Raw genomic sequence first — 15,389 nt, 5'->3', positions numbered from 1 at the left:
TTCATATACTCAAAGTCCTTAATCGTCGACATCGAACCTGAAACAGTCATCCGAGACATCACCTTTCTTAGGATCTTTTCCAAACGAAGAAACTCAGGTTTATTTGAAAGATTATCTCAACTCTTGTATCATAAGCTTACAAGTCTGAATAATAATTTAAAGAATCAACTTACAAGACTAAACAATGACCTAAAAAAAGGGTGTTGTTAATCTAAATGACACTGTTAAGACAATGGAAAGGAAAATTCAGGCTATGCAGGAACAAGTAGCAACCTTCCTTTTAAAAATTAATCAATTATGAAAGTCGACTGTTCTTGAAATTCAATAAGTAAACGATAAGGTTAATCATGTATGGTTGGTTGTGGAGAATGCTGAAGATGTGTTCACACTGAGTTAGTTAGAAGGAACTCTGAATTCAAAATTATGCATGAATATATAGAGCAGGAAAGTGAGTGCATCGAACAGAAACTAAAATAATGATCAAATTCATAGCCATACTGTGTGTTAATAATAAAAGTGAGACTTCGTCTGAAAATTTACAACAGGTAAACATCTGATGATGTGATATTGAAACAAATATGACATATCTGCAAATCGGCAGAAATTTTGCACCATTTTGTAACAATTTATCTCTTAAATACTTCTGGGCATTTTAAAATACATCCAGTGGACTACTTAATGGCAATATAAAGATATTTTTCCTCCAAACTTGCCTGATTCTGAAAAAATTAAACTAGCCAAACATTTCGTTGATGGTGAAGCACTGTCACGGGCTAATCAAAACGTAAAGGCAGACATAACATTTAATGAATTTGAAAAGATGTTCTTGAATAAATTCTGGTCCGAAAGTAAACAGATGGGCATCAAAACAGAATTTTTTAACGGTAGTAGGTACAGACCAGGTAATCTCTCGATGTAAGATTCTGTGAGAAACAGTTATGTAATCTTGCTCACCTGGGCAAACCTTTTGATGATCTTATTCTTCTACCAGTGAGAGATCATTGGAGCCTTGTCTGTGGTCCCAATAATTCACTTGAGAATTTTTTAAAGATGTTCATAAACTTGACAAAGCTTTTGAGGGAGCAGACAGGGCTAATAACTCACATAACAACAGAAACAACAACTGCAATGGGGGTCATCTCAACACAACCAGAAAAATAAAAGGTAACAAAAGGAACCATAATACTTATAATAGTAGTAATAATAATAACAGGAATGATAATGGTTGATAGTCATAACAGAAAGAACAGCAACTGGAATCACGAAAACCGTTAATATCTTCACTTGGTGTCTGTCAGGTGGAGGAGGTAAATAATTTTCATGACCAGACAATAAAAAATTCAGATCAAGAGGAGTGTGATTATGAGAGTGTATGTGATTATCCTGTTAATGCAACTAATTCTGAAAGTAAGTTTTGGGATGTTGCAATTAAACAGATGTATGGTGGTAAGAAATGTACTGTAACTCCTTATGAATCTGAAGAAGGTGTTTTAGTAAAATTATTTAATTCTGAATGTTCTGTGGAACACGTAGATGTTGAGAATAGTTACTTTGGTATTGGTATTTTAATGCACCCTGAGCAGGAGACTTTTGTAGCTAACTGTGATAGGGTGGGGAAGGCCTATCCTGAGTCAGTAGTGGTGGAAGTGTGAGAGACCCAGGTGAGTGGTGTCAGCACTAATGATTTAGTAGTTGAAGCAGAAGCTGATACACTTAATTTACAAGAGCTGGATGGTATGGTTTACGTTGAAGTAATTTATCATAACCAAACCAGTGATGAGGTTCAGGAGGTCAACTTATTCCAATGAACATTAGTGATATTTTGTGCGAATGCCAGGACATCAGGACACAGCATTTTGAAGTGAATAAGAGGATTACTGAACATTTCAGAGATGTTGGTAAGGATGAGTCAGATTTCAGTTCAGGTACTCAGTTTATTGATCATTCTCAGTCAGATTTTATTTGCAACACTAATGAGCACATCTATTCAAGTCCTACTTGTAAATCCAATCAAGCATTAGAAGTTATTCGTGGCATAAACACACAGGTACCACAACACTTTGCCCTATACAGCTATCTAGTGATTATAAGAACCATTTGCAGAAAGATTTACATTTTGAGAATACCGAGGATGACTTGCTTAGAGAAAATAATATTAATGAACAGCACGATTTATGTGGTAGTCCATACATCGAAATCACATTTGGCGATTGGCATGGTTATTGTTTGATTTACACAGGTAGTGCAATTTCTATTATTTCTTAAAAGATCAGGGATAGAGTTAAACAGAATTCTGAGTACACTGAATTTCCTTTAATGGGAGTTAGGATTAAAGGTGCTACAGGTAAGTTTAGTAATGTTGTAAACAAACAAGTTTTAATAACATTTCATGTTGATAATGCAGTTTTTGAGCAAGGATGCTTGGTGGTCAGTGATCTGAATGAGGAGATATTGCTAAGCATGGAACTAGATACTGAAAAACAATGTAACATTTGACTGGGTAAAGTTCAGAGTAAATTTTTCCAATTACAAATACACATTTTTCTGGTTATACTATGTTACACTTAAGAACTGGAGACACAACTGCTAACACAATATATGGTTTTGGCATTGACGTAGAAAAAGGCTATATAGATGATGATGATGATAATTATTTGTCAAGTAATGATACAACTGATAGGGATTTTGATCAGCGATTTTGATCAACTTGTTACTGAAAAGGTAAAAAATGCACAAAATCTTACTGGAGATGAAAAGTCAGAACTGGAAGAAGTGTTGCGACTCTATAAAGATATATTTAGTGAGAAACCAAGAAGAGTCAAGAACTATGCATGCAAGTTAAGGCTTCAAGAGCACCAGCCTTTCTTTATAAAACCATAGTCAGTTCCTACCCATAAAAAAACATTGTGGAGAGAGAGATGCAAAAGTAGAGGTTTACTGAAAGGAGTACTAGACACTACAACAACCCTTTGATTGTTGTAACTAAGAAGGATGGTGGGGTCAGGCTCGTGCTTGATTCCTATCACCTAAATATATTTTTGGAAAGAGAAATTGATCACCCTGAGTCAATGGAAGAATTATGCAATAAATTTTCTGGTGTCAAGTGTTTAAAGCCTGAATTTGACCTCAGGTTTCCACCATATAACACTAGAATCAGAATTTAGAAAATATATTGCTTTTTTATTTTCTGGTGAAAGCTATCAGTATTGTGTAGTACCTTTTGGTCTGAATGTATCTGCAGCAGAGATTATTAAAGCCTTAGATCTCGTGCTGAGAAGTGAAATGCATTCAAAACTGGTAATTTATGTTGTTGACATACTCATAACAAGCAACACCTAGGACAAGCGTATCAACACAATCAAAGAGGCAGGTAATAAGTTAAAGCAGGGAGGTATGACACGTAAGTTAGATAAGTGTTAAGTTTGGTGCAAGAACTTCGAACTTTTTACGACACACTAATTGCAAAGAAGGAATCTTACCCCCGACCCAAGTCATATTAAAGCTACTGCTAAATTTCCTAAACCTAGTAATAAGAAGGAATGGAGGTCATTTTTTGGTCTATGCAATTTCTTCACAAATACCTTAGGACTACTTTAAATTCACCTAGTTCACATTACTTTTCAAGAAAAACACAATATGGGAATGGTCAGCTGACTGCTGGTTAGGTTTTGATGAGATTAAGAAACAACTTTGCAACAGTGAAATTCTACATAGCCCTGATCTTACTTTACCATTTTGCCTTATGACTGGTGGTAGTATCTATGGTTTAGATGCTTATTTATTCCAGCAAAAGGAGGTAGATGGACAGGTCAAGCAGTGTGCAATCAGCTTTGCAAGCCGTAGTTTATTAAAAGAAGAGAGAAAATATACTGTAACAGATAAAGAACTACTTGCCATTGTGTGGGGATTCAAAAGAGTTTAGAAGTTATTTAACTGGACACAAGGTCATTGTTTTTACTGATCATGCAGTTTTATCAAATTTGCAAGAATGTAAACTTTATCATAACAGAATAACACATTGGGCCTTATTCTTGCAACAGTTTGATTATGCTATTTTATATATTAAGGGTGAGCAGAACTGTGTTTGCAGATGCACTATCTAGATTGCCAATAGGGAATGTGCAGGAAAATGTTGGAATACAGAATGATAAGAACTTCGGAATCATGTTCATTAATTGTATAAAAGGTGGAAAAAAATAATTAAGATATGTGAAGAGCTTAGGAGACATCAAAATCAGGCTGAAGACCTTAAGTTAGTAAAGAGCTTACTTGAAAAAAATGGGTATGGGAAAGTTGCACAATACTACTAGGTATACGTGGGAATTCTGTATGAAAGGCACCCACCTGATTCTGATCAGCAAAATTATGCTGGCGTAACAACACATTGATTTACTTATTAAGTTTGTCAATGAAAATTTTGGACATTGTGGCAGTAGGAAGTACACCCAGAAGTTGCAGGAAAATTTTTATTTTAGTAATATATCTAGAAGAGTGAAGTCTTATATTGCATCTTGTGACAGATGTCAGAGGGTAAAGGTGACAAATCATCAAAGTCATAAAGGATTCCGACATAGCATTATTCCTAAAGGTAAGTCTGAGCTCATTGGAGTCAATTTCTGTTTATTTATTTAATATTTATTAATATTTACCTTTACTGGCATTCTTTATTAATATTTAGCCTTTATTAATATTTAATATTTATTAATATTTATTCTATGAACTTGCTCGATTATGTATGATGTTTAACTCTACTGGACTGGACACATATATACACTTGGCTCTTTCTTGTTTTCTTGTATGTGATGATTCTCATGTCTTTCTTGAATTTCTCCTTTTTTCTGGCTCTGGTGCAGGAAGCTCTTGACATTTCAAACATATTGTGTGTGGTTGATGAACTTGGGTGTTTGTTCACCAATACTGTTCTGTATAGCAGAAATGTACTTTAGGGAGATATGATTTTGAGTTAATTTCTGCTGTGATGTTCTTCAAATAAATTGATAATGATAAATGAAACTGATTGTTCTGTATACATATGTACATGCTTTTGTCCTATTTGATTCCTGGTATCATGTCTTTCAATTTTGACTTTTATGTTTGTATCTTATGCTATGTATTATGATTGTGACAGTGGTCTGTAACTGGATGTTCCACCTTACTGTTTTTGATGTCTAGAATTTTGGTTTTCTTCTTATGTAAACACACAGACTATTTAAGTTTCTTTTCAATTTTCAGCAGCATGTTAGGGTTAGTTTGTTTAATGTTCACATTGTATTAGCATGTCTATCTTATGTTATAAAGCCTATTGTGCTAGTTTGTTTTTATGCTACTGTTTGTTGCTGTATGGCAACACCTACATCACCTTCATTGATGTGGGGGGTGGTATTCAGGCAAATATATGGGGAATTTGTCTTCTGTTTTTCTTCATTACTAACATGATGGAAGTTTCCTTCTATCTTTTATACTATGTCATCCATGTGATGATCACCCAACCAATTTGCCTCTTTTCCATATGCATATGTTTCTATTCCTGAAATGCTTCTAATCATCTGTGTCATACTTTGACTTCAACGTGACATTTCAGGAATGGTCCACAAAGCAAATCTGCAACTTGATTACCTTTGAATTGTACATTTTTATCTGATTTTTCATGACACATTTAGACAAAGTGCTAGTACTTAAAGTTTCATTTATTTTGTGAATACTCTCTGTGATGATTTTTCTTGTTTAACTACGTAACTGATTAATTATACGCTAACTAAATGTTACCCACACTTTTTGTACCATAATATAGAAGAACTTACTGGATTCTAAGTACTATATGGAAAATCTGGAATTTAAAGTTAAGTTTACTGCTATGACATACAGCTTTTCTTCTAAAAACATATATTTTGAAAGAGACTTCAAGATGACACTATGATGCTGTGTATTCTGGGATGCAGACTGAAGATGATCATACTTACATTGAGACTGTAATTCTGATCTAAACACTTTATACTTAGTCATTACACATGATTATTGATCTTACACTTACATACATTGTTGGCTTAGAGCCACACTTAAGATGGTAAGTATGTTTCATGCTGAGCAGCATTTTGTCTCACAGAAATTTTCTGTTTTGACTGTTGTGAGGTTGATGCTGATCTAACTGTTTGCTTTCACTTGTCTGTTGCCTTTGAAATTCTGTACATACAGGAGGAGGAAAACTATCCAATGTTAGCATATTAATGTTATGTATAATATGGTGATTATTCTTCTCTAAGTCAATATCTTGAACTGTTACTTATATATTATTTGTATTACATATATTGTCTAGTTCTGTGGTGAAATTACCCATCTTAGGAACTACAATCAGAAGTGAAAAACGAGTTAAATAGAAAATTGCTATCATCAATAAAAATAAATGACAGAAACTTTTGTTTATTTTATGTGATGTCATCCATTAGGATGGAAACTTGTACAGTGTGTAGTTTCAGGTACTGAAAAGACAGTTTTACCCAAACTGCCACATTGGACTGTACAGAGTGGAGAACCAACCAGAATAAATACCTTACAGAAGAAAATGAAATTTCAAAACTTTGTTTTGATTTACACCTTGGGAGTATCTCATTTAAGCTTTTAGGATGTTTTGATGTAATTCATACCTCATACCACTGTAAATTTTTATATTTCAAATTGTTTGTTTCTAAAGTGTTACACACTATTAATGCTATACCTTCATAATTTCATATGTTTTGGGTATTATACATATTACTCAGATTTTCTGTTATATGATGTAATGTAATGTTTTTGTGCTTTACACCACCTGTATCTCACTATTTTTGATATTTACACCTGTATTCGATAGTATACCTTGAGGTACCATTTCACTAACCTTTGGTTAGTAAAACTCTTCAGGGGGTATTGACTATGTTCCCCTCCCAATCTGAAATTCCTTCCTCACATAAACATCCTCTGAAGAGGTCATTTTCGCTCAAATTTTTAACTTTCTGAGCTTTATATTTTTATGCCTACACCCAGTTCCAGAAGTAAACTGACCCTTAAAAAATTAGTACAAATGAGTTTATTGTCCCAGATTAAATTTGACATTAATGTACTACCCAATGTATATTAGCAACTAAAGGGAATAAGCCGTTTGTTAATAACCCAACTTTGAAATTCTGTGTTATGAATGGTGCAGTTATGTTGCACCACATAAATTTATCTCTCCCCTATTTCTGAAATGCTACGATGTTTATTCATTACTATAATCTAAAATGATAGCTACACTTAAGAGCAAACAGAAATACTGCTAGTAATATCTTATTAAAGTAATTGGGTTGTAATTAACTAAAATATAATTTGTGTTATTGTACTTCATATTCTTTGGAATTAAAAGGGCAACACATGACCCTTTTTGTGATACATGTAACCAAAATTATCTCGCAACCTTTAATTGTTATTTTGTAAATCTCAGATTCAATAATGCAATCAATTGTTTAGTTTTATATAAAAGGAAGTGGTGCATCAGTCACATGGTCCACTTGTCTGCATTATTGTCTTTCAGAAGCTGTCTGTGAGAACATCTTTCAGAGGCTGTCAGACAGCCAATGTTTGTTCCACCTATGTACTTGATTATCAGTTACAATATATGACAAGCAAAGTATCAGACTCTGTGTTTTATGTCAAAATTAATAATACAGCGATGCAAGGATTGAGGACTTTCTGAAGCAACAATCCTGGAGGATATCGAAGTTGAATATCTTATCATATGGAGCAGCTAAGATATCACGTGAACTTTTATTAAATGTGATTATAATTTTCTGGTTTCACTTGTCATCATACTTGTGAATGGTGGAGGTCCAAATTATTAAGTTGCTACAATGGTATGACTGAAAATTCACTATTACCACTATCCAACTATAGTCAGAACGTGAGAAACTGTATATTTTTCTCACTCAGCATCAGAGGTGTTCCTTCCTCTCATTATTAACGGTGGTATTTTAATTGGCAATGCTGACAACATACAGTTCAGAAATATGTCCAGCCTTGCCAAATATAAACACACAACAGGAAGTACTCCCAATTTCACACAGTTTTAAACTAACTTATGTATGTAAGTATTTATAAAAAAAATTCCAGTTATTATGTATCTTTGTGTTACTGATACCTTTATTAAGATCGTTATCTAGCTTCCAAGCATTTCCAGGAGCTCGTAAGTCCCAACCCACAACGGAACCATACATGGTTGCATATACCAATACAGATTGAGAACCTGCAAAGTAGCAATAAGTTAGTAAACAGTAGCTATGAGGAAAAGAAAAATAATTATTATTTTCTAAATTAAAACTTTTCACCAACTAAAGTGGTGAGGGTTTCAATGAACTCAATGTCAAAAAATCGTTTCCCCTAATTCTGGGTTGGAACAAAATTACTCTGCCACCTACCCAGCTGCAACATATCTCAAGAAAATGTTGACAACATATGTGGGGAAGTGTGCACACCACATCCGCAACTCATGTGGAGGTAAATTCTATGAACAGACTGAAGGGATGGCGATGGGTAGCCCCTTGTCACCAGTAGTGGCCAACCTGTTCATGGAGAAGTTCGAGGATGAGGCTCTTACAACTGCCACTTACCAGCCAACATGCTTCCTGAGATACGTTGATGACATTTGTCATTTGGCCCCACGGTCGCGAAAAACTGGAAGACTTCCTGGACCATCTGAACTCAAGGCATCCGATATTAAATTCACCATGGAGCTAGAAAAGGACGGTCAGCTTCTGTTTCTGGATGTCCTGGTGAAGAAGAAGGCGGATGGCATCTTCAGCCACAGTGTGTACCGAAAGCCAACACACACAGACTTATATATACAGGCCGACAGCTGCCACCACCCAGCACAAAAGACCGGGGTGCTTAGAACACTCGTACACCGAGCCAAGACACTGTCTGACTCTGGCAGCCTGGCAGGGGAATTTGAACATCTTCAAAAAGTGTTTGCTAACAACGGATTCTCATCCAGAGACATCCACAGAGCTCTACATCCTGCCAGACGTCAGGATACACCAGAGAACGAACAAGAAGAAGAAATCAAGAAGCTGGCATTTTTACCGTATTCCGGGCCTGTTTCTGCCAAGATCAGCAGAATACTAATGAAGCATAACATCAAGAGTGTCTTCTGCCCACCTAGCAAAATCAGGGCTTTACTTGGAACAGTCAAAGATGACCTGGGATTAAGGAAGCCTGACATTTACAATATTCCTTGTGAATGCGGTATGTCCTACATTGACCAAACGACTAGAACGGTGGAAATCAGATGTGAGGAACACCAGTGACATACCAGGGTAAGGCAGGCCACAAAATCAGCAATAGCTGAACACTGCCTAGAGTTGGAACATTCCATGGATTATGAGAACACCAAGGTCATGGTCCAGACCCCCAGGTTCTGGGATAGTGTCATCACTGAATCTATAGAGATAAAGATGGCACAATACCTGATTAACCGGGAAGCAGGATAGCAGCTAAGCACTGCGTGGAACCCGGCATTTGAATACCGGAGAAAATATGTTTCCAACACCAACAACGAGTCTCAGACATCCGCACACTGCGGGCACGAACCAAGAAGGGATCACCAGGAAGCCTCCGCCGCAGTCGGAGGCGGCCGGAGTGGACGCGGACGGAATAGGGAATGTCCAGAGTGGCAGGGGAGTGCCACTCGCGGGCGTGGACCAAAAAGGGAACACCAGGAGGAAACCACCGCAGATGGAGGCGGCCAGAGTGGGCGCGGACGGAATAGGGAACGTCCAGAGGGGCAGGGGAGCGTAACTCGCGGGCGCGGACCGAAAAGGGAACACCAGGAGGCCACCACCGCAGGAGGAGGCGGCCAGAGCGGGTGCGGACGGAATAGGGAACGTCCAGAGTGGCAGGGGAGCGTAACTTGCAGGCGCGAACCGAAAAGGGAACACCAGGAGGCCACCACCGCAGATGGAGGCGGCCAGAGCGGGTGCGGACGGAATAGGGAACATCCAGAGTGGCAGGGGAATGCCACTCACGGGCGTGGACCGAGAAGGCAACACCAGGAGGCTACGACCGCAGTTGGAGGTGGCCAGAGTGGGCGTGGACGGAATAGGGAACACCTAGAGCGGCAGGATAGCGCGACTCACGGGTGCGGACCAACTAGGGAACGGCAAACAGAACACCAGGCACCAGGCAGGCATAAATATGCGACCTGGTCCAGCAAGCAGCCAGTCTCAGGTCACACCTGATGAAGACGTCAAGTAATGACGTCGAAATATTGTGTTTGAAAGACGCTGATATCCGGCAGAAAACCTGATTTCCACAAGATGTCATCAAATCGCTGGGAAAGTCTAATAAATTACTACGTAATTAATGGCATCCACAATATGAGCGGCCCTGCTATTTATCAATGCTCCCACGTAGATATTAAGCTGACAATAAAAGAAAGACAGCAGCTATTTGCTATAACTGTAAAAGAGTCAGCTTTTTTTTCTTTTTCTTTTTTCTTTTTTTTCAGAGTATTAGATTTCCTGGTTATTCATCAATTATTGTGAACCTGGCAATGCTTCATAATTGCTAAATATGTATCAGAATTGGATACACGTCCTAATATCCTTCTTCCCCCTTTCTATCCCTCTCCTTCCCCCCCCCCCCCCCCCCCAACCTTTGTCCATCTCCTCCCCTCTATCTCTGTCAATAGCCTTCCACCTGCTCCATGTACATCTCTTATCCCACAGTCACACTATTCATCTCCTCCTCCCCCATCTCTTCGTCCATATGCTCCTTCCCCTTCTTTATACCCATTTCCTTCCCACTTCTCTATCTCCTGCTCTCGCTCTCTCTTACCTCATTTACTGTTATTGCAAACAGAACCTTGACTGAGAATAGAAGTCAAAATGAATGACCAGTTGGAATCATTAGTATGTGGGATATGAAAGAGATTTTTCCAGCTGATGGATCTGTGAGGATAGTAGCTATAATGACAGTATTTCACATGGTTTTAATCTATGAACAGGCAGGATTATAAAGTTAGTCATAAACACAACTATCAGGTTTTCTGTTAAAAATGAATGCAAAAAGGAGAACAAACCCACACATGTTCACAGCACAGCTTAGCATGTTCTTTCTTGCAGCCAGTTTAAAAGAAAGTGTTTATTGTAATTCTTATTCGATTTGCCTCCAAATGTCTGTCTACAATCTTTGCCAGTCTCATTGACTCAACAGTCATGTAGATAGTCTGCGTTGTGTGGATGCCGACTGATATTTCAACACTCACTGGTGGCATTTTTTCCAAAGAAATAAACCAAGAACTGAAATCAATTGAATGTTTGCAACACATCAGCTTACCATGAACTGAAATCAATTCATCTTTGCAACATACCAAAGATATGATCATTTGATCACCACCAACAACACACTAAAATGTCACTCTCAATTGTATTCTTTTTTGCAAAATATCAGTATTCAATGCGGAATTTGTTGTGCATGCATGAAAACATGTTGAGAGCAGAACTGTCAAACTGTACATAACATTTCTTCTTCTTTTTTTTTTATGAAAACATGAGACAGCAGAACTGTCAAACCGACTGTCACATTTCTTTCATTAAGATTTTCATATCAAAATTCCATCAAAGTTTCCAACTTTTCCTGTGGATTTTCCAAAAATTTTCTCTCATACATACCTTGTCCTGGTAATTATAAACCATACAGATTTATTTATTCATCCTTAGACCATTCAGTACAACAGTATCAGACATGTCAGATTCATTATAAAAATAATATATACATATCTAAAATTTAAACAAAGTAGGATGTTTGGCTTGGTGGCTCAACTGGGTAAGTGGCACGTTACAAATTTAAAGGTCACGGGTTCATTCCGGAAACTACAAGGTTTTTCACATACTTATCACTTCTTTCTTCTCTGGCAGTGATTTGTTAACATGAAAAATGAAAAGCTGCAGTGCGATGTGAAAAACCCTCGATCCCTTCTCCTTTTAGTCAGTTCAAAGGTTGGAGGAAGGCAAGACCATACCATCTCCAAAAGGACAAAAAGTAAAGAACAGTGGTTTCAAACCAATCTTTGGGTTTTCTCAATACCACAAAGTTCATAATAACTCACACAAATGGTGACATGGAGACCAGTGGAACAAACAAGCAATTATATGTGGTTGGTCATGACAAAGTTCATATAGTGAACAGCTGACCAGAAGTGTGATAAATGCATCTAGAGTGTAGTCCAAATAAAGAAACAAAGAGGCAAAGTCAAGTTCAGAACAATCAAACACAAGTTTCATATCATAAATGAGAGAGACTGACAAGTAGCTAGTTGTATTATTTATCAGCAGAAAATTGTCAGCAACTACACCCATCTCTCATGTCAGCTGAGCTTTCCAACCTTACAAAGGACTGCGTATCAACCTGAAGGCTACAGAGGCTAAGGATCTCTGAGAGTCTCTTTCGATACTGAGGCTGGGTAGAGAATCTGAATCACTGTCAGATACAAAAGTGTTAATAACAGTTTCACTTTTATCAAGTATTATCTACTGTTACTTTGCACATCCCAGAGTCATATGTAAACATTACACTCATAAGAATGTAAAGCAACAACAAAATTTAATAAATGGTGGAAAACAGAAAGATATTGTCAGATATATTGGACATAACATAAATTTCAAAACAAATATAGAAACAAAAAACTAGTGGAATGTTTAATTGGCAATTAGAAGTTTCCATATCAATATCACTATTAGAAAGTTCAATATAAAAATTCTAAAAGAACAAACCTGAATCAAAGTAATTCATATCAACAGCACAGCCATCTTCTTGTAAATCAAGCTGCCGAGACTGCAGCACAGTCATCTTGTTGCTATTAGGTTCAACCCTACAAGATAAAAGAATTAAAATTATTGTAGTGAAATACTTATCCAGAATCTTACAAACAGAATGTAACCCAAGTTTTTCACAATTCTGAAAATCCAACTATTATGAAGCAATTTTAAAACTGTAAAAAATTTAGTGTTCATTTTTAGCAGTCAAGTCAGTAGCCACATAATTGATGATAAAACTGGTAAATATATGAACACAATTAAAATTATTAAATTTCTTCCTTACAAAATTAACGCATATTATTCACAAAAATATCAACATCTGTTGTTAACCATTAGCCACCAATAGTAGCTAAAAAATCATTAGTAAAGTAATGCATACCTTAAGACAAAAATTGCACCAGTTTGTGAAGCAGATCCTAAAGACTGATTGCCCTCACATACAGTGAGACCGACAAGGGGGCCTGCTTGTCTATTGTAAACTTGCCGTGAGCGATTAGCAATATTTCGACCTTCCATTTTGCCACAGTCCCAAAGACGAATGTAGCCATCTGCTGAACAACTTGCAAACAGTGTAGTCTCTGGTATCGAGACCAACCTGTGAATAAGAGTACAAAATAGACACATCTGCAAATTGTGAATCATAACACAGAGATAGGAGGTGACTTACATTTCACTGCCACAGTTCAGTCTTCAGATGGACAACTTAACTATATACATAGCCAATGTCAGTGTAGTTCATACTGTTATTGTCTGCTCATTATATTTTCCTTATATGTTCTGCTGTATATTTGGAGATGTTTGACAGAGATGTAATACCAAAATTTCAAAAGCCGAATAAAAACCTCTACAGAAAATGACATCCATTAAACTTTAAATGTTACTGTTGTAATGAACTCATCACACACATTTTGCCACTTGGATAAGGATACTAACCCCAAGATAAATGTACCCTTGGCATGAAATTCTCTAGGACAGCATGTTTGCAACAAGCTACATTACTATCAATAACTGCTTTGTGAAAGCTAGGTTTCAGGTTGGAAAATGAAAAAGAAGCTGACATTGGGTTTCTCACAAAACAAAAAATTTCAGTTGACGATGATGATTGGTTTGTGGAGCGCTCAACTGCATGGCCATCAGCAACTATACAAAGTCCAAATTTTTACACAGTCCAATTTTTCTACACAGTCCAATCTAGCCACTGTCATGAATGATAATGAAATGATGAGGACAACACAAACACCCAGTCCCCGGGCAGAGAAAATCCCTAACCCAGCCGGGAATTGAACCCGTGACCCCATGATCCAGTCAGCAATGCTAGCCACTAGACCACAAGCTACGGATGGCAAGTTCAGTACTCACATTTAAAGATTATGTTAACTGACAACAGTGTGCTGATTTACAAAGATGATAAAGAGTGTTTTGGTTTATGAGTATAAGACAGTGATATTGAAGAGAATATTATAGATGGTTGTTTTGGTAATGAATTAATATACTTTCCACAAAGAACCAAGTAGGTTTAAATATGCTAGACAGAGAATAGTCTTCCTTCGATTTTCAAAGTATACTGATCAGTCAGTTTTTGATGAAATAAGCTTGAAATATACTTTAAAATCCCAAAGCACACAAAAAAGAGGGCTGCTAGATTTCTTAAAGTTAAGTGCATAATTATAAATACCTGTTTTTAGATAATTACATTATAACTTGTTATATTATTTCCTAATTCTGCATGTATTTGATATCCTGCCTCTTTTCTTAAACCTCTATAAAGTGAGTAGTGTGCAGGTTAAATACTGATTAAGGGAAACCTCAGTAAGTGAGAGAAGACATTTCTGAACCTTTGTAATGGAGAAACCAAATGAATGAGAAATTTCTACAATCGATAAAAAATCTTGGATCCTTGATTATGATTTAACAAAAGGGAAGCACAGGGAAGGAAATCACACCTTCCTTTTCAAAGGAACCATCTCAACATCTCCCTTAGGCGATTTCAAGAAGCTATGCCAAATATACATGAATGGCTATACAAGGATTTGAACTGTCATCCTTCTGAATGGAAGCCTAAGATTGTTATTGATCATGTAAGGACCCTAGTGACGCTGGATACACAAATCATGATCAGAGTACTTGCAGATGAGGTTAAAATCAGTACTGGATTCATTCATTCCATTTTAACAGAATACTTAGGCCTCAGGAGGATTTTAGAAAAATTTATGCCAAAGTTGCTAACATCTACTGGGCAGATACAATTTCGTTAAGAGATGACACAATACATGCTAGACACTGTGAAATTAATCCCAACTTTCTTAACACAGTTATCACTGGTGATGAGTCCTGGGGGTTTATGGATACAACCCACAAACAAAGTTCTAGTCATCACAATGGAAGCATCCGTCATTCCTGAGACCCAAAAAAATAATACAGGTCCACAGCAATGTGTAAGACATGCTGACCATCTTTTTTTGACTCCAAAGGCTTGGTCGATGCCAATCAGGAGTACTACCAAGAGGCTCTATGTTGCCTGCACAAAGCAGTGAGACAGAAATGGTCAGACTTGTGGGCAGCAGTCAG

At 37.0% G+C, this 15,389-nt stretch overlaps 1 protein-coding gene across 1 annotated transcript in view; it reads right to left on the bottom strand.

The window, feature by feature from the left end:
* Positions 1–15,389, bottom strand: part of LOC124788224 (phosphoinositide 3-kinase regulatory subunit 4) — a 195,436-nt gene that overhangs the window by 23,564 nt on the left and 156,483 nt on the right. The window contains exons 22-24 of the mRNA XM_047255405.1: positions 13,201–13,416; positions 12,777–12,874; positions 8,147–8,251 (exon numbers count right to left, since the gene is read on the bottom strand). Of these exons, the coding sequence (XP_047111361.1) occupies positions 8,147–8,251; positions 12,777–12,874; positions 13,201–13,416 (419 nt within the window). The remainder of the gene's footprint in view (positions 1–8,146; positions 8,252–12,776; positions 12,875–13,200; positions 13,417–15,389) is intronic.

Source organism: Schistocerca piceifrons, chromosome 3, assembly GCF_021461385.2.
Source record: "Schistocerca piceifrons isolate TAMUIC-IGC-003096 chromosome 3, iqSchPice1.1, whole genome shotgun sequence".
NCBI lineage: Eukaryota > Metazoa > Arthropoda > Insecta > Orthoptera > Acrididae > Schistocerca > Schistocerca piceifrons.
Note: the sequence above shows the minus strand (reverse complement) of the source record. Positions and strands in the feature narration are given on the sequence as shown.